The sequence below is a fragment of the Ochotona princeps genome, chromosome 10 (genome assembly GCF_030435755.1).
Source record: "Ochotona princeps isolate mOchPri1 chromosome 10, mOchPri1.hap1, whole genome shotgun sequence".
In the NCBI taxonomy this organism is placed as follows: Eukaryota; Metazoa; Chordata; class Mammalia; order Lagomorpha; family Ochotonidae; genus Ochotona; species Ochotona princeps.
Window position 1 is genome coordinate 31,703,023 of NC_080841.1, and position 24,366 is coordinate 31,727,388.

General features: G+C 41.5%; 1 protein-coding gene across 12 annotated transcripts in view; it reads right to left on the reverse strand.

The window, feature by feature from the left end:
* ENAH (ENAH actin regulator) overlaps positions 1-24,366 on the reverse strand; it is a 139,060-nt gene that overhangs the window by 99,416 nt on the left and 15,278 nt on the right. For 2 of the 12 annotated variants that reach the window (XM_058669247.1, XM_058669248.1), the window contains exon 1: positions 20,315-20,485. The exons of 1 other annotated variant lie outside the window; for it this stretch is intronic. In XM_058669247.1, the coding sequence (XP_058525230.1) occupies positions 20,315-20,343 (29 nt within the window). In that variant the 5' untranslated portion in view covers positions 20,344-20,485. Of the gene's footprint in view, positions 1-3,951; positions 4,083-20,314; positions 20,487-24,366 lie in introns of those variants that run through there. 9 more of the 12 variants (XM_058669256.1, XM_058669253.1, XM_058669245.1 and 6 more) reach the window with 8 other exon arrangements.

The window sequence follows — 24,366 nt, forward strand, 5'->3', positions numbered from 1 at the left end:
CAAAAAAAAAGAAAGTCATATTTGTGCCCTAAGTTTTCTGTTTGTAACACTTTTACTAAAGCTATTCATAATAAATTAATATCAACTCGTACTAGAAATTAATAAATAAAATGTATCTGATAATACTTATATGGTAATACAAATTTTAGTAACGAAATGAGGACCTGGTACAATGGCTCAATTGGTAATCCTCTCCACTGCAAGTGCCAGAATCCGATATGGATGCAGGTTCATGTCCCAGTTGCCCCACTTCCCATCCAGCTCCCTGCCTGTGGCCTGGGAAAACAACCAAGGAAGCCCAAAACCTTGGTTGGCACTCGTGGGAGACCTGGAAGAATCTACTGGCTCCTGGTTTCAGATTGGCTTAGCTCCAGCCGTTGTAGCCACTTCGGAAGCAAACCAGATGGATCTTTCTTTCTGTCTCTCCTCTCCGTATGTCTGCTTTTCCAATAATAATAAATAAATCTCTACAAAATAATAATAAAAGCAGCAATTAACAGCAATCACCAAAAATAATCTCCAAATGTCTCTTCCCTTACTGTATCTCATTACACAGCACACATGCAAAGGGTGTGAGCCACAGTTAGGAGGAGCCCAGTAAGTCCAGTGAAGAGGAAAAAGCCAACGGTCCCGACCCACCGCAGAAAGGCAGCGCTTAAGGCAGGTCCAGGCCACCTACCATGCCCTGCTCACAACTCATGTCTCCAAACAGCATTTCTGATTTCTCAGACCAGTGATAAATACACTCCACCTAGTACAATCCAGATACTACACACCCTAAAATACTCTCCCATAGCCTGCCTTTGCAGGTTGGGAAGGAAGGAAGGACTATTAGAGGCAAGAGCCATGAGAACCTCAGGGTCAGCAAGGAAGCGAGAAGAGCACTGTGCAACTCCAGGCATCCTGATGGTCCCAAAGAAAAAAGATTGACATTGTAGGCCCAGTGTTTTCTCAAATAATAAAACTAGTGAGAAATAAATACACAGAGTTGAACCATATAAGACCTAACTATTCCTTGTTCTAAAACTTTCCACAGAGCAGAGAAATGCTAAACTCGCAGCTAACAAGAGATACTGAAAACTGGGACTATCTCAAGTTAAGCTTGATGTGATCCAATACATATCTGTATGCTCTTTCAACATGATCACTACTGGTTTCTCCTCTTGGTCAACAGAAAAACCTCAGGCCTGTACTAAAAGACCACTACTATCCCTAGCAACTGCGTATCTGGATCATTCTCATTTGCACACAACTATGAAACCTGGAGCTTGTGCTCATTACTTCTATTAGCCCTATCTTGTCTTCTGAAGGTGTGCTCACTTCAAATCAACAAATCATTTCCTCCTAATAGTGGGGACAGTGCATGTTGAATATTAAGATGCCCAAGTCCAGGCCTGGCGTGGTAGCCTAGTGGTTAAAGTCCTCACCTTACATGCACCAGAATCACATATGGGTGCCAGTCTGTATCCCAGCAGCTCCACTTCCCATCCAGCTCCCTGCTTGTGGCCTGGGAAAGTAGTAGAGAACAGCACAAAGCCTTGGGATCCTGCACCCATATAGGAGACCTGGAAAAATTCCTGGCTCCTGGCTTCAAATTGGCTGAGCTTCGGTTGTTGTGGCCACTTGGGGAGTGAATCAGTGGACAGAAGGCCTTTCTCTCTTCTCTATTTCCCCTTCTCTATTATATATATATCCAACTTTCCCATTAAAAAAAAATGCCCAAGTCCCATACTGGAGTACCTGGTTTGATTCCCAGCTGTGGCACCCGAGTCCAGTTTCCCATTAACGCAGACCTTGGGAGGCAAACAGATGATGGGTCAAGTAGTTGAGTCCTTGCCACCTACGTGGGAGACCCAGATTGAGTCCCCAGCTCTTGCTTCAGCTTGGCCCAGTTCTAGCCATTACAGGAATTCAGAGAGTACACCAATACAGAAGAACCCTCAGGCTGTCATCTCTATTGAAAACTCTCTCAATAAATAAAAATTAAAAATGGTGGAGACAAGCTTTCCTCATTTTTGAAATCCACTTCCTTTTACTGTCAGCTAAAAAAAAAATGGCCTGAATTAAAACAAATATTCCTGGGCATTTGCAGCAGCAGTTAAGACACCCACATCCAATACTGGGATGCTGAATTTAGGACCAAGATCATTCTGTATTCTGATCCAGCTTCCTGCTAATGCACGCCCTGGGAAGAGGTAGCAGGTAATAGCTCAAGTATCTGTGTCCCTAGCACCCATGTGGGAGACCCTGATGAAATTCCAAGCACCTGTTTCAACCTTGCCCAGCCTTTGCTGCTTCAGGCTTTGAGGATTATACCAGCATATCGAAGATGTCTCTTTCAGATAAAACAAAAATGAGAGACAAAAGAAATCTCTGGAAAACTCTTTCTCATTTTAATTTGTTTAAAACTTTCCAGGTTGCAAGGACTCTGTAGGTGTATGTATTGTGTATATATCTTCATATGAACATGCAAGATATAGGAAATAGCTTAAGTAATCTGAGAAAGGACTCCGTTATTCATTAAAATATCTTCCTTTTGAAATCAGGATTTACAAAATTATAGTGCAGTAACTCTAAATGTAGATAGTGCAAACATTGTTAGCACCTCAATCATAGTGTTTAATTAAAATTTGTATAAATGTAAATTAGTGTAAGAGGATAAAATATCTAATCAAGTTATTTTTCAAAAGATTGCAATAAGTTTTTGGTCTAAACCTAAACTTTGTTCATTTTGTACAACTCTGTGTTAATTCTAATTGTCCTGTTGTGATGTGTATTTATATACAGTGTGCAGAAAGTGTTTGTGAAATTTCAACTGCAGTTGTAGATTATGTATGATGGCATTGCTTGAGAATGTTTTGCTTGTAAAAATTTGAAGGTGCAATCAAATGGTATTAGTTTTTCTGATTTTTCAAGAAGCTATCTAAGTATTAAGCCTTCTCCTTCCTGGGTAGTACCTACTAAATGACTTTTTGTATTTAGGCATTTGCATCAAATTGCTGAACAAGATTATAAACCACATTAACTCAACAATTTAAAAGACTTTTTGGGGAGGGTTGGGTATGTAATTTTTTAGCTCTATTTACACCCCAAAGTAGAAAAATTAAATTTATATTTACTAGAGCTATTCAAAGAATACACTTTTCTATATTGTAAAAACAGGACAGTGAAGAAAATCATACAGAAAAAATAAACATTTATACTATTCTGTAAAAAAAAACAACAAACTTTCCAGGTATGACAATGTAATCATCCTATTACCAAACGCTATAACCCCAGTGTGACCTTTCATACATTTTCACTACTCTTGCTACTTTTCTGATTAACGTGGTCATGAGAACTATCTTTAAACCTACTTCTTAATCAATGATTTAGATTATTTACACACACTTGCCATGAGGGTCCTGTCAATCCATCTCTCAAATTCTTCACTGGGTTTTTCTAAATTACATATGTTAAATTCAAATTTTAGGATTACAAGGGCCTTTAAGAACTGAACACACCCAACCACACACGCTCATTTACCATTCACCTCAGCCCACAGCTTCGGTTTCACTTAATTAAAATGTACAAACTCTCCATGGCATACCTGTCCTCCCTCTCAAAGCTCTACTGGAACAGCCCTTGGAGACAGGAGTGTTTGCTGTGGCATAGAAGAGACCATTCAGAACTACTTATGCTCTTTTTATTCTCTCCTTGCCTCTCTTCCTCCTGTTACTTCAAAAGCAGCTGAAAATCTGTTTCCACCTCCAGCATGAAACAATCTGCATACTCCCATGTTAGGTGTGTAAAGAAGGTGTTTAACCTGCAATTGCTCAACTCTTAAAAACATTATATTACTAAGACCATGCAGCAACATGTAAGCGTTCAGGATATCCTTTAAGAAAACAAAAACAAACAAACAAAAAAAACAGGGAAAGACAGCAAAGGTTATACAAATTGTCTCCCTACCTTTCAAATAAATTTTTTCAAAAATGAAAATAATGGTGACAATCCTTTCCAATTTTTGAAAACCCAAATTTTTGTTCACAAACTTATTATCTTTCAAACTGGGACTGATGTTTATGTTCATGATCTTGACCCTGGTGATGGTTTCAAAGAAACAGACACTGTCAAAACTTATCAAATTGTACATCTTAAATACATGACATTTATTATGAGTCTGTTATACACTAACACAGCTGCTAAAGCCTATAAATTATACTAAATGTCTGATAAGCCACATTTCTTAGTCTGTTTTTGCTGCTTTCCAAACCAAAACACCTCAAACTGGGTCATTTAAAAATAGCATTTATGAACTTCTCCTAGTTCCAGAGGCTGCAAAGCCTGAGATTAGAGTTAGTATCTGGTGAAGGACCATTAAGAGAAGGCGCCTCCTAAGAACACTACTTGTAAGAGCACTAATTCTAAACCCTCATGACCTAACCCCATCCCAAGACTCCTCGGCCCTAGCCCCGACCCCATACACATCAGCAGCTCTTAATATCATCACTTCTGCGGTGAGGTTTTAATATTGGACTGCTGGGCCCCAGCACAGTGGCCTAACAGCTAAAAGTCCTCACCTTGGACGCACCAGGATCCCATATGGGTACTGGTGGTTCTAATCCCAGCAACCCCGCTTCCCATCCAGCTCCCTGCTTATGGCCTGGAAAAGCAGCTGAGGACAGCTCAAAGCCTTGGGATCCTGCACCCGCGTGGAAGACAAGGCTCCCAGATTCAGATCGGCTCAGCTCCAGCCTTTGAGGGCACTTAAGGAGTGAATCATCAGATGGAAGATCTTCCTCTCTGCCTCTCTTCCTCTCTATCTGACTTTGCAATAAAAATAAATAAATCTTTAAAAAAAATAATGGTCTGGTGGGAGAACACATACTGTATTTTCACTTACGGTAGAATCAGAAACACAAGCTTTAAAGATGTCAACAATAGCTTACAAAAGGTGCCAGGGCTGGGAGACCAGAGAATAACTGGCTCTCAAAGTAACTCAGAGTTGGGTTAGAAACAAAAGATGGGGGGAGGGAGGAAGGGAATGCCTCTAAAGAGAAATCCTCCTTTGACCCAGTTTACAAAAGCTTCTCTGCTTGAGGAAAAAAAGAGTGCAAGCTCACACACCCATTATTCTGCTTTTGATCCAGTTTCCTGCTAAAGGCCTGGGAGAAGCACCAGCAGAAGTGCTGAGGGCCCTGCCACATGGAACTCCTACCTCTGGGCTTTGCAGTCCCATCCGGGGAGCAAACCAGCAGACTGAAGATCGATTTTTCTGTGTGTGTGTGTGTGTGTGTGTGTGTGTGTGTGAGAGAGAGAGAGAGAGAGAGAGAGAGAGAGAGAGAGAGAGAGAGAGATATCTGGCTTCCTGCTAATGATTCTGGAAGGCAGCAAACAATGCTTCAGGTGCTCCGGCCCTTCCACCACTTGAGAAATCCAGACTGAAGTTTCAGGTTCCTGGCTTCAGCCTGACCTCGCCCTAACTGCTACAAGTACTTGGGGAGTGAACCAGCAGTTCAAAGACCTCTTTTCTCTTTCTGCTGCTCTGGCTTTCAAGGAAGTGAAACACTAAAAAACAAAAAACAAACAAACAAAAACCAGGCTCACTTTCACTTGACCATTTTTGCAAAAAGAGAAATACTTCTGTGCTATAGCAAAAAAAACCTGAATTATTCTAAAAGTCATCTTGAATTTCTTCGAGCACAAAGTACCTGAGAGATATTTTTCTTTATTTTTCAGACATAATCCTGCCATTATCCTCCACAAGTGATTTATCATAGCGGCTATCAGTTGCCAGCACTTTTTCCCCTACTTCAGAAACCTGCTTGCTGCTTTCCCCACTACTCCCTGGTGCCCAGCACAGAACCAGACTCCTCACTGCACAAGAAAAGACAATGACCCATCCAGGTTTTCTCATCAGTCTTTTTCAGGAGTTTTCTCTCCAAACACTATACAGGAAACATCTTTCGGCTTTCTCTCAGTTTACGAAATGTGAAATGTGATGCCTCCCCTGCCTGCAAGCACCAGTATCAGTTGTGGGCACCAGTTCGTGTCCCAGCTGCTCCACTTTCAGCTGCTCCACTTTTGGTCCAGCTCCCTGCTTGTGGCCTGGGAGTGCAGGGAAGAATGGCCCAAGTTCTTGGGACCCTGAACCAGTGTGGGAAACCCTCAGCAAGCTCCTGGCTCCTGGCTTTGGATTGGCTCAGCTCTGGCCCTTGAGACCACCTGGAGAGTGAACTAGTAGATAGATCTTTCTCTTTGTATCGCCTTCTTTCTGTAAATCTGTCTCTCCAATTAAAATAAATAAATCTTGATTTAATAACAATATATATTTGCATTCATTCTTGGGAAAGAAACAAGTAAACTTTCTTCAGGCCTATTGAAAGAAAAATTGTAAAATCTAACAAACTTACAAAATGAGGACACAAGTTAGCCTCAATGCTAAATTTTTTTAAATAATTTTTTTATTAGAAAGTCAAACACCATTCAAGCAGTAGCAACCCTAACCCTAACCCTAACCCAGTTGAGCAGTCAAAAGCCAGGAGTCCGGAGCTTCTTCCAGGTCTCCCACAGGGGTGCAAAAGTCTCCAGGTTTTGGGATGTCCTTGACTGCTTCCCCAGGCCACAAGCAGGGAGCTGGATGGGAAGCAAAGCTGCTAGGATTAAAACTGGCGCCCATATGAGATCCCAGCACATTCAAGGCAAGGACTTTAGCCATTAGGCTACTGTGCTGGACCCTTTGCCTGAGAGTCTTAATAATTTACTCCCTTGTTATATTTATCACTGAAACTGTTAAAAAAAGCTTTTCTAACTGAAATATCTTTTTAGCAATAAGTGTAAATTTGTATGAAAATATCACACACAGATTTGGACAAATGCTATTTAAGTTGTCTATTAATTATACAAAAAGGATTAAGTTGTCAGCTTATTATCAAGAGCTCAAGAGATAGAACTACCAGAAACTATAAATCTGGAACTCAGTAGCCGCAAACTTAATACATAGCCAGGGGCTGGGTAACACGGAGGAGGGAGGGAAGGCATTCTGAGGGGGAGAAGACAACCAAAATGTAAGAACCAGGAGATGTAGCACTGAGATGAGAAAACCAAGAGAGATTACAACCATTTAAGTTAATGTGGTTCAAGGCCAAGCTAACTGTGCTGCATGCTGTAGCCAGGTCAGTGGAGACCAGGTAAAACTTTCAGTAAGAATGCTTCGCCATTGACCTTCCCTGTATTACATTTAGGAGCAAAAATTCCTATCTACACTCCCAAATTCTCTAGTAAGCTTTTAGGGAACAGCTACTTAACCTTCAGTTGTTAACTGCAACTCGGACCATCTCAGCCAAACCCTGGACAAAGTGGCAAAACAAACTTATAAAACCCTGATGTTCTGATGCATCCACAGACACACAGAAGAAAGCGCCAACCTACGTTAGCTTATAAAGGAAATATCATGTCAAACACACAATGTTTTGTCACTACCATCCAACTTCTCAAAATAAGGGGGTTGAAAAGTAGAAAAAGGCACTCACTCAATTTCATGTATCCAAGGAGATATACCCTGAGTAGTGGCTATGTCAAAATAGGGCTTAAGCAGGTAACAGAACAGAAAGTGGTGAATGTAGGCCTCTACTCTCAAATCTAATCCAATCACAATTATAATTTGTGTTATAATTCAAAATAAAAGACCAGCAGACTTCTAAGTCACTGTTTCTAGGTCAGCACCAACACAACCCTGCTTCAGCTGATGGCCGTGAGATGGCCACTCCACAGAGCTGCTGCCCGCGTGAAAATGGCACAATACTTTGAATGTTGGCAATGTGATTCAAGAGCTTCTAAAATGTTTTCCATTTCTTCAGAGACTTTTAACTATTTCTGGAAATCTATCTTCAGAAATTAGTCTACAATTAGGAGGGAGGAAAAAAAACCTTTGAATTCATGAAACTTTTTGCATACAACATCATTCGATACTAAGTAACCATTTTAAAGGAAATAGGTAAATTAGGGTGAAAATACAACTGATAAAATTCTAAGTAGCTTTTAAAAAAAGAAAAACACAGAAAATGAAAAACATACCAAATGAGCAAAGCAAAAAAAAAAAAATTACATTACCATAATCACACAGGCATATAAAAGAACAAAAACAGAAGGAATTTTTGTTTAAAGGACAGTGAAGAAATATGAAAAGCAAACTGTCAGCAGAGTCAATATAGTTGAGCAAGACATATATCAAGGTACAGGGTTCTTAAGGGAAAAGATTTACCGGAATATGGGGAAAGGAGAAATCCCTGAGCCTATGAAACTGCATCATAAAATAATTTTAAAAAAAGAGGGGGAGAAAAGGATAGAAACGGATGTTTCTTAGAGTGAGAACCGAGCTACCGCACGCAGGAGAAGAAAAGTCCATCACTAACCTCGCTGAAAGGTCAAATGACTCCTTGCAATCTTGTCCCTTTCCACCCATGCCTACTGTTCCTCAGTATAGATTATTGACTATGACCAGCTCCAGATTATACATGAAAACCCAGAGCACAAATTTAGAAAACACTATTGCATGTGACCCAATACCAAAACGGCTATAGATTTTGGATGGCAATATGCCACCAATGTATCACCCTACTTATATTTGTGCTAGGTTACTGGAAAATAAACTGTATTCACTGTATACTCTATTAGAAAAAACAATTATAAGAGGAAACTAAATTCATTTCATAGAAACTAATCATAATATATATAATCTTATTTAAAGGTATTCAAAAGTAAAAGTATAAACTGTATTCCTTAAAATTATTTATAAAAATATCTAAAAGATTGCAAAAATTCTACAGCCAAACTAAATTCATCAACAGTCCAAACTACTGTTAATGTATGCTACCTTCAATTGAAAAGCCTATGGAACATTATTATTTTTTTAGAATCACTGCTCTTAAGAGTAAACAGAAACAAATTCCACGGGCCAGAGCTGGTTTGAGTCCCAGCTACTCCACTTGCAATACAGCTTGCTGCTAATGGCGTGCGAAAGCAGCAGACAATGGCCCAAGTCCTCAGCAGGGCTCTGCACCTACATGGGAAATCTGGAAGCGGCTCCTGGTTTGGCACCTGCCCAAGCCCAGCCACTAAGCCACGTGAGGAGTGAACCAGCAGATAGACAATTCTCCTTCTCTCTCTCTCTCAAATACATCTTTAAAAAAGAAAAGGAAAAACATCAACAAAGTGCAGCAGTTAAGAGCATAGAAGAGCCAGACTGCTGGTGTTTGAATCCTGGCTCCAGTAATTACACTCTGTGTTTCTCTCAGTGCTTTAGTTTTCTCCTTTGGAACAAAAGGAAAGCACCCATAATGCAGGATTGTTTTGGATCCTAAAGGATTGAGAAGGTGACCTGGGCTAAGTTGTGGAGAGGCACAGAGATGATGGTTGCACATCATGAACATACTTGATGTCACAGTCATCTGCATATGTTTAAACAGCCAATTTTGTTACACATTTTACAGCTTGAAAGTAAGGCTATCGGGCCCGGCGGCGTGGCCTAGCGGCTAAAGTCCTCCCCCTTGAACGCCCCGGGATCCCATATGGGCGCCGGTTCTAATCCCGGAAGCTCCACTTCCCATCCAGCTCCCTGCTTGTGGCCTGGGAAAGCAGTCGAGGACGGCCCAATGCATTGGGACCCTGCACCCATGTGGGAGACCTGGAAGAGGTTCCTGGTTCCCGGCATCGGATCGGCGCGCATCGGCCATTGGGGAGTGAATCATCAGATGGAAGATCTTCCTCTCTGTCTCTCCTCCTCTCTGTATATCTGACTTTGTAATAAAATAAATAAATCTTAAAAAAAAAAAAAAAAGAAAGTAAGGCTATCATCTATTTCCTGTTTGTCACTGAAGCATTTTAATTTCCCTAGAAAGAAAGCAATCACATTTTACATGAAACTACACAAATTCAGGATGTCTACAATCTTTATTAATTAAAAGCATTTTCTTAGGTACTAATAAAATTTCTAGGTTCAGACTTTAAAAATAAGTTTCAAACTAATGTGCTATGACAACATTCTGATGTTCAAATTATATAACAAATTCTCAGGCAAAAATGTACTCTTTGAAAGTTGGCAATATTACCCTTCTCAGCAACAAAACAAAAATACACTGCTCTAATGTGAAGCAATCTGGAAACAAAGCTCTAAACCTTTTCTCTGAACGCGAGCACTTTAAAGTACCTTCTATGGAAGTGCCCAAAGTCTTTACAGACCTTAAATACAACCAATTGCAAATAGCAACAGAAATCTCCAAAAGCTTGTTTTCAAATAAAACCTTGCAAAATAGCCCCAAACCAATTCTCTCTGATTACAAAATGAGCCTGTGGAGGAAAAGGACAGAGAATACCAATTTACTATACCCTATACTGACTGACAATGTTTGTTGCATAGCAACAAGATTCTGCAGCCTGAAAACAGCAGAGAACTCCTTTTCTTCATTTGCCAAGCCACAATTAACCCCATCAAGGTTGAGAAAGTATGAAAAAACAAAATTCACACAGAATACTACTGACATCAGAAGTCTAATGATATACACTCTAAAAATATAAAACCACAAGCCAAATCCCAACCTATTTACATCTTGAAAGTAATGATATGCCTTTGCTCTCAATGTTTCTATACATCTAAAAAAAATTCTGCTAAAGCTCATTTTTGGACCACATGTCTTTTGAAAACATCATCTATAAGATTTTTTTTTTTTTCATTTTTGAGAGGCAGGGAGAGCAAGAGATACAAAGCTCCAATCCAACGATTCACCCGGCGGCACCCATGATTGCAATTGTTTGGGCTTGACCTGGCCAAAGTCAGGAGCCAGGAGCTCAATCCGGATCAGTGGCAGGGACCCAACTAGCTGAGCCATCGACTACCTGCTGCCTCCCAGGGTTCATATGAACAGGAAGCTGTAATCAGCAGTGGGGCTGCAACTCAAACTTAGCCACTCTAAAACAGGATGCAAGCATCCCAAGGGACATCTTAACAACTGTGCCACTCACCCACCCCAGGGTTTTTCCCTTTAACAATGCTAAGCCTCACCTAAGTAATACATTAAATGCAGAAAAAAATCCATTTAAAACAACATTTTCAAAAAAACAAAAAGTCCATTAATAGCTACTCTATTAATGTCGCTTGAGAAAACACGATTCAAAAGCACTCTGATGGGGCCAATGTTCTGGTGCAGCACATCAAACTCACATCCTGATTTCTCCACTTCTGATACAACTCCCAAACAAATTCTCTGTAACGGTAGACAGCCCATGGATTCGGGTAACTATCACTCCAGCAGGAGTCCAGGATAAAGTGCTTGCCTCCTGCCTTCAGTCTGGCTTAAACCTGGTTGTTGTGGAAAATGAATCAGTGGTTGGATGATCTGTCACTCCCCTACTCCGTTGTTCTGTCTTTAACAAACAAACAAACAAAAAACCTTAAAAAGCAATTACTAAAAATAAAAGCACCTTGAACTTACTTTTAAAAATCGATTTATTTTTATTGGAAAGGCAGATCTACAAGAGAGGAGATAAAAGGTTCCTTCATCCCATGATTCACTCCCCAAGTGGCAGCAATAGCCAGAGCTGAGCCAATCTTAAGTCAGGAGCCAGGAGCTTCTTCCAGGTCTCCCATGCAGCTGCAGGGTCCCAAGGATTTGGGCTTTCCTATACTGCTTTCCAAGGCCACAAACAGGGAGCTGAATGGGAAGTGGAGCAGCCAGGACATGAACTGGTATGCATACGGGATACCAGCGGTTACAAGGCGAGAATTTAACCACTAGGCTATCAGACTGGGCCAGATCTTACCTTTAATCTATCAATCACAAAAGTATATAACACATTCAAAATCTATCATCTTTGTATTACAAAGCTTAGTATACATATGGGTTCTGAGAGTCTTTAAAAAATTCTACATCTGTCCCAAGATCCCACAAATTGTAAATCACTAATCATAAAAATTAAAATCATTATGAAGACCTTATCCAAAGTGCAACAAGGTCTGGAAGCAAACAATGGTGGGTTTGGGTCCAGGTTTACCTGTCACTAGTCATGCACTCACACGCATTAATAAAGAGAATACCTACTCCACAAGGGGCTTAACGATTAGAAGAAATAATAAAAAGGAAGTACATGGCACATTGGTTTCATTCCTTTATCCATCAAGCCTTAACACAATCCAGCTCCATCTGCAACTTCCCTACACGAGATCCAGTTCAAGAGTTGATACAGCATTAGATGTGATCTTGAGGACAGAAAATGAAATGTGTGAGGTAAACAGCACTGGAAGGTGAAACAGTCAGAGGCTACAAAAAAAGCAAATGCTCCAGAGTGATGAGCCCTTTGGTTTGAATCTCAGCTGTCACTCACCAACGGTGTGACTTCAGCAAAATCTCTTAAACACTCTTAGCCTTGGCTTCCCCTTCATTGTCAAGAAGCCCAGATAACGTGGATCTCACGGCTTTTTCTAACGTAGTAAGTGAAATGACCCATGCAAACTGGCCTTATTCATGTTTACATGCTCAGCCACAGCTATTACTTATCAAATATCCACTTATTTTACTAAAAGTAATCATATAACAGCTCACATGGTTTGCAACAAGTGTAAGCAAATGTTACCTGAAGGTTCACCTCACAGTTGCTCTGATCTATAGCCAGAGGACTCACTGTGTCAGGCCGAGCTTAGACCTGGAGTCACTGACCCACTGAGTCAGTGAAGAAAATTTCTATCAGAAAGTTTTGGGACCCACAAAATACTCTTTAGAAACTGAGTTATATTTATTTTAAAACGTGTACTGAATTAACAACGAAGTACAATCATTTCTTCACACGTGCAGTAATTTTTCTACACTTATAATTCAGAAACTGCTTTTTCACATCTTGAGAGTCCCTGGGAGCAGGTGCTTAGCCCAGTGCTTATTGAGTAGGTCGGAATCTGGTTAAGACACCCACATTTGAAATTGGAGAACCTGGATTCAATTCGCTGCTCAGGTTGATTTCAGATTTCTGCCAAGGATCCTAGGAAGCAGAGGTGATGGCTCAAGTACCTGAGTGCTTGCTATCCACATGTGAGGTCTAGATTAACAGGTTTTGGGCCTCCACTCTACCAGTCCTTTAACACCTCTACCACCGCAGGTATTTGGGAAATGAACCAGCAGATGGGATCTGTGTGTTTGTAACAATGACTCAAAAAAAAAAAATCCCAACGTGGGCTTCTATCAACTGATTTTTAGAATAAAAATACTTTATTTGAGGGCCCGGCGGCGTGGCCTAGCGGCTACTAAAGTCCTCACCTTGAACGCCCCAGGACCCCATATGGGCGCTGGTTCTAATCCTGACAGCTCCACTTCCCATCCAGCTCCCTGCTTGTGGCCTGGGAAAGCAGTCGAGGACAGCCCAAAGCATTGGGACCCTGCACCTGCATGGGGGACCCAGAGGAGGTTCCAGGTTCCCGGCTTCGGATCGGCGCAGCACTGGCCGTTGCGGATCACTTGGGGAGTGAATCATTGGACGGAAGATCTTCCTCTCTGTCTCTCCTCTCTGTATATACGACTTTGTAATAAAAATAAATAAATCTTAAAAAAAAAAGAATAAAAATACTTTATTTGAAAGTCAGAATTTAAGCCTGGAGCCACAGCCTACTGGCTAAATCCCTCACCTTACATCCCTTGGGATCCCATATGGGTGCCAGTTCGTGTCCCGGCTTCTCCATTTCCCATACAGCTCCCTGCTTGTGGCCTGAAAGAAAACAGTAGTGGACGGCCCAAAGCCTTGGGACCCTGTACCATTATGGGAGATTCGGAAGCATCTCCTGGCTTGGATCGGCTCAGCCATGGCAGCCACTTGGGGAATGAACTAGCAGAAGAAATACCTTTCTCTCGGTCTCTCCTTATCTCTCTACATCTACCTTTCCAATAAAAAAAAAAATCTTAAAAAAAAAAAGTCAGAATTTACAGAGACAGGGAGAGACAGAGTGATCTTCCATCTCTGAGTCACTCCTGAAATGGTCACAATGGCCAGGGCTGAGCCAGGAGCTTTATCCAGGCTTCCTACATGGGTGACAGAAGAACAAACACTTGAACCATCCTCTGCTGCTTTCCCAGGCCTAAAGCAGGGAGCTGGATCAGGTATGGGGCATCCAGGACTCAAACTGGCACCCACATAGGATGTCTATGTTAACAGCAGCTTTATTTGCCACACCACAACACTAGCCCCTATTTTCCTTCTTGAAACAGTTCCTAAATTGCGTTTGGATTACAAGTCCATTAAAGTCTAAGTTAACATACTAGATGTCTTTTGTAGTAAAAGTAAATAATGGAACAAGTGTCTTTTTAAACACCATTTTTTAGAAAGATTTACTTATTTTTATTCGAAAGGCAGACATACAGAGAGGAGGAGAGACAGAGAGGAAAATCTTCCATCTGATGATTCACTCCCCAAGCGACCACAACGGCTGGAGCTGAGCCAATCCGAAGCCAGGAGCCTCTTTCAGGACTCCCACATGGGTGCAGGGTCCCAAAGATTTGGGCTAACCTGGACTGCTTTCCCAGGCCACAGGCAGGGAGCTGGATGGGAAGTGGAGCTGCCGGGATTAGAACCGGCGCCCATAGGGGATCCCGGCACGTTCAAGGTGAGGACTTTAGCCGCTGGGCCACGCCGGATGGGAAGTTTCCAGCCTGAACTTCCAGCCTGAACGATGACTAACCAGCCCCATGGTAAAAAGGAAGCCAGTCCTTTTCAATAAATATGTAAATGCTGGTTTTGTTTCTCTGGAAAACACTGAGTGATACTTTGGTGAGCATTCAAATAACAGGGGAAACAAAGAGTAGACCTCAAGGTCACAAAAGATAACATGCCTACTTTAAAACTGTAACCCAGATCAGTGTACGTATTTAAGTTTCTCTAAAACTTTACTGTACTGGTCTTCCATATGCTTCATAGACTCAGTTGGAAAGAACCCTAACAGTTAATCTATAAAAGAGAATCACTGCAAAGTGCATAACAGGACACTCGAATTGTATAAAAATAAAATTAAAATATATACATTCAATGTGTTGTTTTTGTACCTTTCTTAAAAATTTACTTCAAAGTCAAAATTGCAGAAAGAAAAAGAGAGAGAGATGGGGGGGGGGTTGGGGAGTCAGAGATCTGCCATCTACTGGTTCACTTCCCAAATGATAGTAGCTGAACAGCAGGCCAAGCTGAAGCCAGGAGCCAGAAACCATGCGGCTGGAAGTGAGCCCAAACACTTAGGCCATCCTCTACTGCTTTCTCTGAGATGGGCAGGGAGCTGGATCAGCAGTGGAACCAGTAAGACAAAAACCAGTGTCCATAAGGATGCCAGTGTTGCAGATAGTGGCTTAGCCCTCTATGCCACAATGCTAGCTCTTTGCCTTTACAATTTCAATATGCATTAAAATGTACTCAAATGGGCCCTGCGCGGTAGCCTAGTAGCTAAAGTACTCCCCTTGCAAGAGCCAGAATTCCACATGAGGAAGGGGCCCTGCTTCCCATCCAGCTTCTTGCATGTGGCCTGGGAAAAGCAGTCAAGGACAGCCCAAAGGAACTGTCAAGGGAGGCCACAAGGGAGGCCCAGAAGAAGCTCATGGCTCCTGCCTTCAAATCAGTTCAGCTCTAACCATTGGAGTAACTTAAGGAGTGACTCACTGGACGGAAGATCTTCCTCTCTGTCTCCCCTCCTCTCTGTATATCTGACTTTCCAATAAAATAAACAAATCATTTTTTAAAAAGTGTCCAAATGCTATGCCATTTTTACTTTGTCATTTACACCTTTAACTTTTACTGAAGGGGTATAAAAAAATTTTACATTTAATACAAAACTGTTCAATACACTTCCCCACATTTAGTCTTAGCTAATGAATTTAAAATGAGAACACCTAAATCAAAAATGAGTTTAATTTTTTTTAATTTATCCACAAAAGTTACTGAAGTCCCTGTTCATACCAATATAATACAATGTGCTGAGGGAAATGTGCTTGAGTCAAATGAACATACATTTCATTTTCTGAGCAAAAATGACATCTGATGTGTCAAATGAGCTGGATGGCCAACAGACACTACACATTCAGTTGAGAAAGACAGCCTGGAGGGACTACCAGAGACAAACTAGCAGAGGAAACTGCGGCGAGCTTGGGACTGAGGTGAGCCCAGAGAAGACAGCTAGCTGTCCACAGTGCAGACAGCAAAAGCAAGGAGATTCAAATTTCACCTCTATCTTTGGGAAACAACATGCACATCCTTCTGGGACCAGCACTGTGCTGTAACAGGTAAAGCTGCTGCCTATGGCACCAACATCCCTACAGATGCTAGTTAATGTCCCAGCTCCTCCACTTCTGATCCAACTCCCTGCTAATGACAAGGGAAAGTACAAAGAGACAGCCCAAGGGCATGGCCCCTGTACCCACATGGAGATCAGTACGAAACTGTGGCTTCTGTCAGCTCTAGTCCTGGCCCTTGAAGCCATCTGGAAAGCGAACAGCAGATGGACGTGCATGTGTGTCTGCCTACCTGTCCCCCTCTCTATAACTCTGACTTGCAAATAAATAAATAAATCTATTTTTTAGATTTACACCTCAGAATTACAGAAAAAGGAGGGACAAAGAGAAAGATCTTCTATTCTGCTGCTTTACTCCCCTAATAGCCACAATAGCCTGAGCTGAGCTAATCTGAAGCCAGGAACCAGGAGCTTCTTTTTTTTTTTAATTATTTATTATTTTTAATTCATTAATTACATTGTATTATGTGACACAGTTTCATAGGTACTTGGGTTCTCCCCACCCCTCCCCAAACCCTCCCACCATGGTGGATTCCTCCACCTTGTTGCATAACCACAGCTCAAGTTCAGTTGAGATTCCCCCATTGCAAGCATATACCAAACATAGAGTCCAGCATCTTATTGTCAAGTTCAACGGCTTCTTAGGTATACCCTTTCTGGTCTGAAGACAGAGCCAGCAGAGTATCATCCCAGTCAATTGAAAGCTCCAACATACCATCAGCAAAAATTTACATCATTATGGAATTAATTGACATAGTAATGAGTAACCAATATGTTAAAAGTAAATGCGAATTCCTAGCCACCTTCTGTGACCACCTCACTTACATTTCAATTTTAGTTTATACACAACATATAACATTCATAACATAACATGTTATACATAACATCATATCATCTTAAATTAAGGCAAACATGTGGTATTTAACCTTTTGGGATTGGCTCATTTCCCCTAGCATTATGAACCAGGAGCTTCTTTGGGGTCTCCCACACGAATGCAGGGTCCAAAGGCTTTAGGCCACAAACAGGGAGCTGGACAGGAAGTGGAGCAGCTGGGACAGGAACTGGAACCCAAATGGGATCCTGGCACTTGCAAGGAGAGAATTTCGCCACTGAGCCACTATGGCGGGCATTAAACAAATAAATCTTCAAACACACACACACACACACCACCCCTTCTTCAGAAGGGAATTCACAGACTCCTCAAGGCACACTCAGACTTTCTGTAAATAGCCCAGTCCCTAAATGCCTGATTGAGACACCTCTTCTGTTTGCCATGGGTTACAGGTAAAGGTTTAGGAGGAAAGAAAGGGCAGATGACCACATAGAAAATCAAGCATTTAAAACCGAACATAGGGCCCGGCACCATGGCCTAGTGGCTAAAGTCCTCGCCTTGAAAGCCCCGGGATCCCATATGGGCGCTGGTTCTAATCCCGGCAGCTCCACTTCCCATCCAGCTCCCTGCTTGTGGCCTGGGAAAGCAGTCAAGGACGGCCCAATGCACTGGGACCCTGCACCTGAGTGGAAGACCCGGAAGAGGTTTCTGGTTCCCGGCATCGGACTGGTGCGCACCGGCCCGTTGCGGCTCACTTGAGGAGTGAATCATCGGACGGAAGATCTTCCTCTCTGTCTCTCCTCCTCTGTGTATATCTGACTTCGTAATAAAAATAAATCTTAGAAAAAAAAAAAAACCTGAAAATAGAATGAAAGAAGTAAGGCAGCTATTGAGAAGGACCTGTTCCCAGTGACAAAAATAACAGTGTCTACAGTACAGACTGTACCAACTTGAAGATTCTTAGATTCATCTTAAGATGTAAAATATAGGTACTCTAAGAACAGAGACTTGTTTGTAGAATGCCTGAAAACAGAAACTTTCATATTACCAGCTAAAAAGAAATAATCATAGGAGCTTGAATCACATTTAAAATACATACGAGAGAGAGAGAGAGTGAGTGTGTGTGTGTGTGTGTGTGTGTGTGTGGTACAACATAAAGAAAACTAAGGTGGGATACACCAAATCCATAAATCCTCAACATATTATGGCAAATCTCAAAACAAGGCAATGAATTATTAAGCCCCTGCTGCAGTGGAGGCTGTGAGTCAGTAAACAGCAGAATGACTCTATTACACTATTTTCCCCCAAAATGAAAATGCCTCAAAAGATTTTCACATCCAGAGGAATATAAAGTAAAAAAATTCAGAAAGCCTTCCATTGAAGGAGAAAATAACATTCACAAAGCAATACAAAATCACAATGGCATGAGATCTCTTGTACAGCATGGATCTATACTCAACTCACCTGCCATTGCCCATGCCTGCAATGACAGACATATGACTGTGCATGAAGAACTATACTATAGTAATGATACAGGGGAACTCAGTGAGGGGGGCGGAACTGGGGACGGGATAAGGGAAATCCCAGGGCCTATGGAACTGTATCATAAAATAATAATAATAAAGAGAAGTAAAATTTAAAGAAAAAATAACTAAACTTCAACCTGTATCACCACAGGTAAGTGACGCATGAGACATGCTAATCAGACTGATTTAATCATTCAAGTCAAATGCTGTGCATATATTAATGCCAACACAGTGTACTCCATAAATACTCTTAAGATGTCAATTAGAATAGTAACTTTCTAAAAAAGCTATTTAAAAAAAAATACTGGAGGCTGACCCTGTGTCTACTGAGTTAAACCACTACCCTGCAATATCAGCATTCCACACAGGTGCCGCTTCAAGACCCAACTGCTCCACTTCTGATTTAGCTGCTTCCCAATGTGGTAGAACTACAGGAAATCTTAAGAAAATTTTACAATATCGTTAAGAATGACATTTAGAAGACAATCACAAATAGCTAAAATGCTCCCTTTCCTCATGGTACAATTTAAGGTTCTTCACATTTCTAAAGACTGTCTCCTGCTCCACTAAACTAAGCCTAAGGAAATGGGTCATGTCTGCATATATTGTTAACATTTCTTATTTTTAATAATTGTGTTAGTGATACTCTTTTCCTTCTAGCTTACCCTTTAACTTTTTAATTTTTTAACTTATTTTACTTATTTGAGATGTAGAGAAAAACAGAGAGAGGGCTCTCACCTGCTGGTTCACTCCTCAAACTCCCAACTGCATTGTCTGGGCCAGGCCAAAGCCAGGAACTGAGAACTCAACCCAGGTCTCGCACATGGGTGACAGCGATCCAATACCTCAAGCCATCACTCTGCTTCCCAGAGTGCACATTAGAAAGCTGGAATCCAGGCCCAGTGCAGCAGTCTAGTGGTTTAAGTCCTCACCTTGCATGCACTAGGATCCCTTATGGGTGCCAGTTCGTATCCCGGTTACTCCACTTCCCTTCTAGCTCCTTATCTGTGGCCTGGGAAAGCAGCAGAGGATGGCCCAAAGCTTTGGGACCCTAAACCCATGTGGGAGACCCAGAAGCAGCTCCTGGCTCCTGGTTTCATATCAGCTCTGCTCCAACCCTTGTGGCCAACTGGGGGATGAACCAGAGGATGGAAAATCTTTTGGTAGCTCCTTCTCTCTGTATTATCTAACTTTCCAATCAAAATAAATAAATCTTAAAAAAAAAAAAAAGTTGGAATCAGGACCAGGGCTGAAATTCAACACAGACACTCTAAGTTACTTTTTAACTACTAAACCAAATGCCCACATCTATAATCATTTTTGGATATTAGGCTTACTGAGCCATTTTATTAACACTGGAATCACAGAACAAGGAGAACCATTAGGACTTAGGCCATGATAAATTATACCTCAATTCTAAGAGTAGCAGAAGTCATTGAAGTATTTCAGACCTAAGAGTACTGATTAAAACTGAATTTCAGGAAGCTATCAGATTAGCTAACTAATAATACTAGTAAAATAAATTAGAGAATCCCAAACAACATTTATATAACAATGTTATACAACAAGGTAGGCACAAGAATACTAATACAAAAACATCACTGTGAGATTCCAGAAGTTACCAAGCAAGCTAAGTAACCCTAACATAAGAGTAAGAAATAATGAACTAACCATGCATATACTGAGTCCCCAGCAAACATCCCTTCCAAGAGAGCATTAGCCTTTACTTCAGTCTAATTCACCTTTGCCCTGTCAGTCTCAACCATAGCAGGTATTTCCATCCCAATGTAACACAATGCAAATCACCTACAAGGTTGAGTGTAACCCTTCCCAAAGAGGCATGCCTTTATGATGTCACTGAAATGATGAAAAGGTTACCAGCCAATGGCAAAGCCACTGACAAAAGTAAAGATCTGTGAGGGATACTGACTGGATGTGCGCATGAGAACTTGCTGGGAAGCTAAGTGTATTCTGGAGTCTTGAGCTGATGTCTGTACAGATGCGTACACATGGTAAAAATCTACCAAGCTCCATGTATGCTTGTGATTTGTCCATTCAGCTTTTTATAATTTACACCTTAAGGAGTGAGGGGATCACAGAGAAGAAACAAGATGATCCTACTTCCTCCGAAAATTACTGGGTCTGAATCTGAAGCCTGGCAATGCTAGCGACCTCCCCACTATTAGCATGAAGATGAAGTAGACAGCCAAATAAATGACCAGAGGTCTCCACACACAGCAACGAGTCACTGACTCTGCTGGGACTGGAACCTCCTCTCTCCGGACTCCCAACCAAATGAGTCCAATTGTCTTTAAAGTCTTTCAGCACCTCCAATACCTGCAGTTGCAAGCTTTAACTGATTTAATTGGTTGCAGAAGACCAACAGAGAGGAGACTATTAGCAGGTCAAAAGAAAATTGAGAGACCAGCTTTGTGCCTGCCATAAAGCTGGAATCCTGTAAAGAGAGCCAGTTCAAGTCCTGGCTGCTGCACTTCCACTCCAACCCCTACTACCGGAACTGGGAAAGCAATGGAAGATGACCCAAACACTTGGGCCCTCTGTACCCACAGAGGAAATCCAGAAGAAACTACTGACTCCTGGCTTCAGAGACTGCCCCACAGTTGCTGCTGTTGTAGCTGTTCAGAGAGTTAAGAAGCAGATGGAAGATCTCTCCCTGTGTCTGTCTCTTTCAAATAAAATTAGAAAAAAAAAAATTACTTGAAAAATCAAAGGAAAGCACCTTGGAGGCAGGAGCTGTGGCTCAGCCAGTAAAGCTGCTATCTATGGCACCAGGTAGCATCCAACGGCACCAGTTCAAATCTCAGAAGCCCCACTTTTGATCCCACTTTCTGCTCATGTGCCTGGGAAAGCAGCAGAGCACAGCCCAAATTTTTGTACCCACATGGAAGACCCAGAAGTTCCTAACTCCTGGCTCCTGGCTTCTGGCTTCTGGCTTCAGAAAGGCCTACTTCTGGCCACCGCAGCTATTTGGGGAGTGAACCAGTGGATCAAGGTCTTTCTGTCAGTTTCTCCCCAACTTTTGCAACTCTGATTCTTCAAGTAAGATTTATTTAAAGATTTATTTAAAATTTTTAGAAGGGGAGGAAAAGAGGGAAACACCTAAGAAAACTAATGAGGCCCTTGTGAACACTGTTATGAAAAGGACTTGGTCATCCTGGAAAAGTCCGTAATAACATCAACAATAAAGTTTCATGCTATCTTCCAGTTCTGCCAGAGAAATTATGCAAAAAACTCTTAAAAGCAACCCATACTTCATTAATTCATCTTCCACTCTAAGAACGTTGGGCCCGGCGGCGTGGCCTAGCGGCTAAAGTTCTCGCCTTGAACGCCCCGGGATCCCATATGGGCTTCAGTTCATGTTCTGGTGGCCCCACTTCCCATCCAGCTCCCTGCCTGTGGCCTGGGAAAGCAGTTGAGGATGGTCCAAAGCCTTGAGACCCTGAAGCTGTGTGAGAGATCTGGAAGAGGCTCCTGACTCCTGGCTTTGGATTGGCTCAGCTCCAGCCATTGTGGCCTCTTGGGGAGTGAACCAACAGACAGATTTTCCTCTCTGTCTCTTCTCTTCTTTGTATATTTGACTTTCCAGTAAAAATAAATAAATCTTGGGCCCGGTGCCGTGGCCTAGCAGCTAAAGTCCTCGCCTTGAACGCCCCAGGATCCCATATGGGCGCCGGTTCTAATCCCAGCAGCTCCACTTCCCATCCAGCTCCCTGCTTGTGGCCTGGGAAAGCAGTCGAGGACGGCCCAATGCATTGGGACACTGCACCCATGTGGGAGACCCGGAAGAGGTTCCAGGTTCCCGGCTTCGGATCGGCGCGCACCGGCCTGTTGCGGCTCACTTGGGGAGTGAATCATTGGACGGAAGATCTTCCTCTCTGTCTCTCCTCCTCTCTGTATATCTGGCTGTAATAAAATGAATAAATCTTTAAAAAAAAAAAAGAACCTGGTACACAGCTGCAACTATAAAATGAATGTTGAATATTCTCATAATTTTGTTTCACTTTTCAAGATTAAACCCAAATAAAACATTTTCTCTGTACCCCTGCTGTGCATTATTATCTCTGAAATGTTCTAGGTCAATTCATTCTACACGGCCTTGTTCTCTAACACTTATATTCAAAAAATAAAGACTCCGTATATGATGAAATCACAAGGAAAAATATTCACGTTCACGTCAATAATACATGCCTTGATTCACAAACCAGAGGTCCAAGAGCATACTGGCTCAAACCATGGGCTGTGGAATCACACTTTCAACTACATAAGTCGACTGCATAGTCACTGGGTGGCCCTGAACAAGCCACTTACTCCTCTGTGCCTTGGTGTGCTTGCCTCTACAATGAGGATGACAAGAGTTTCTAGCTTACAAGCTGTCAGAGCAATATTAAGTAAGTCCCAATATAAAGCTTTCAGGCAGTAGGTGCTCAGTAACTATCAGCTATGTTGTTCAACTCTAGGAAAACAGGAACACTAATCTCAAAACTTGGAATCAATTAGCAAAGGAAAAATATCTTAAAAACAGAAGCTTTGTTTTAAATACAAGTACATGCATTTTATATAAAATTAAGACCAGCGAAAATGAGAACAGATGTACTTATGATAAAACAAGTCAAAAACATATATCCATACCCATACTTTTATATACTATGTTTAACACATAATTTTTACATATTAAAAATTATGCATTTATTTTCTAAAAATATAAGAACATTTTTAAACATTTTAAAGGTACATCAGACTTCTTAAACTAGAAACAAATTCCTGTATCCTAATAAAAATTAAATCTAAAAACCTTAATATATGAAGAGCAGAAAAATTGATATTATAAAAGGACTAATTCTCTCCCTTGTACATATTAATACATTAACACAATTCGTCTCCCATATGAGCAGCAGGGGTTCAGTGTATAGGTTATTTTCTGCTTGGTCAGAGATAGAGTAGTAGAACTCACACCAACACTCTCTTATGGGACACTCTCCATGGGGCCAGGCCCAAGGGTTCTAAAACTAATCTGAAAATGTGTTAAATGGAACAACAAATAAAGTCTTAAAGAGTGCCTGCCTCTATTACTACCAAAACTTATAACAAACAATGAGTTGCAGTACAGAATTACACAATTAATGAGTCCAGAAGCAGAATTAATTATTCAGTATGTTCTTTATTTTAAAATATATATATTTTTTATTTTTATTTGAAAGGCAGAGTTACAGAGAGAAGGAAAGAGAGAGGTCCTGCATCCACTGGTTCACTCTCCAAATGCTGACAGCTGGAACCGATCTGATCCAAAGTCAGGAGCAAGGACCCTCCTCTGGGTCTCCCACCTGATGCAAGGGCCCAACGACATGAGTCATCCTGCTCTGGAAGTGGAGCAGTTGGGAAGTGAACCAACGCCCATATGGGATGTCAGCACCACAGGAGGCTTAGCCTACATGCCATAGCACAAACCATCCATATTTAGTATACTTTCAAACCTGTGAAAAATTAAACCACATATGCCGAGAAATGGCCAAATACTTGATACAGTGCACTTCCATCTTTTTTTTTACAGATGTATTATTTATTTTTATTGCAAAGTCAGATATATAGAGAGGAGGAGAGATAGAGAAGAAGATCTTCCATCTGTTGATTCACTCCCCAAGTGACCACAACAGCCAGCGCTATGCCAGTCCAAACCCAGGAGCCAGGAACTTCCTCCAGGTCTC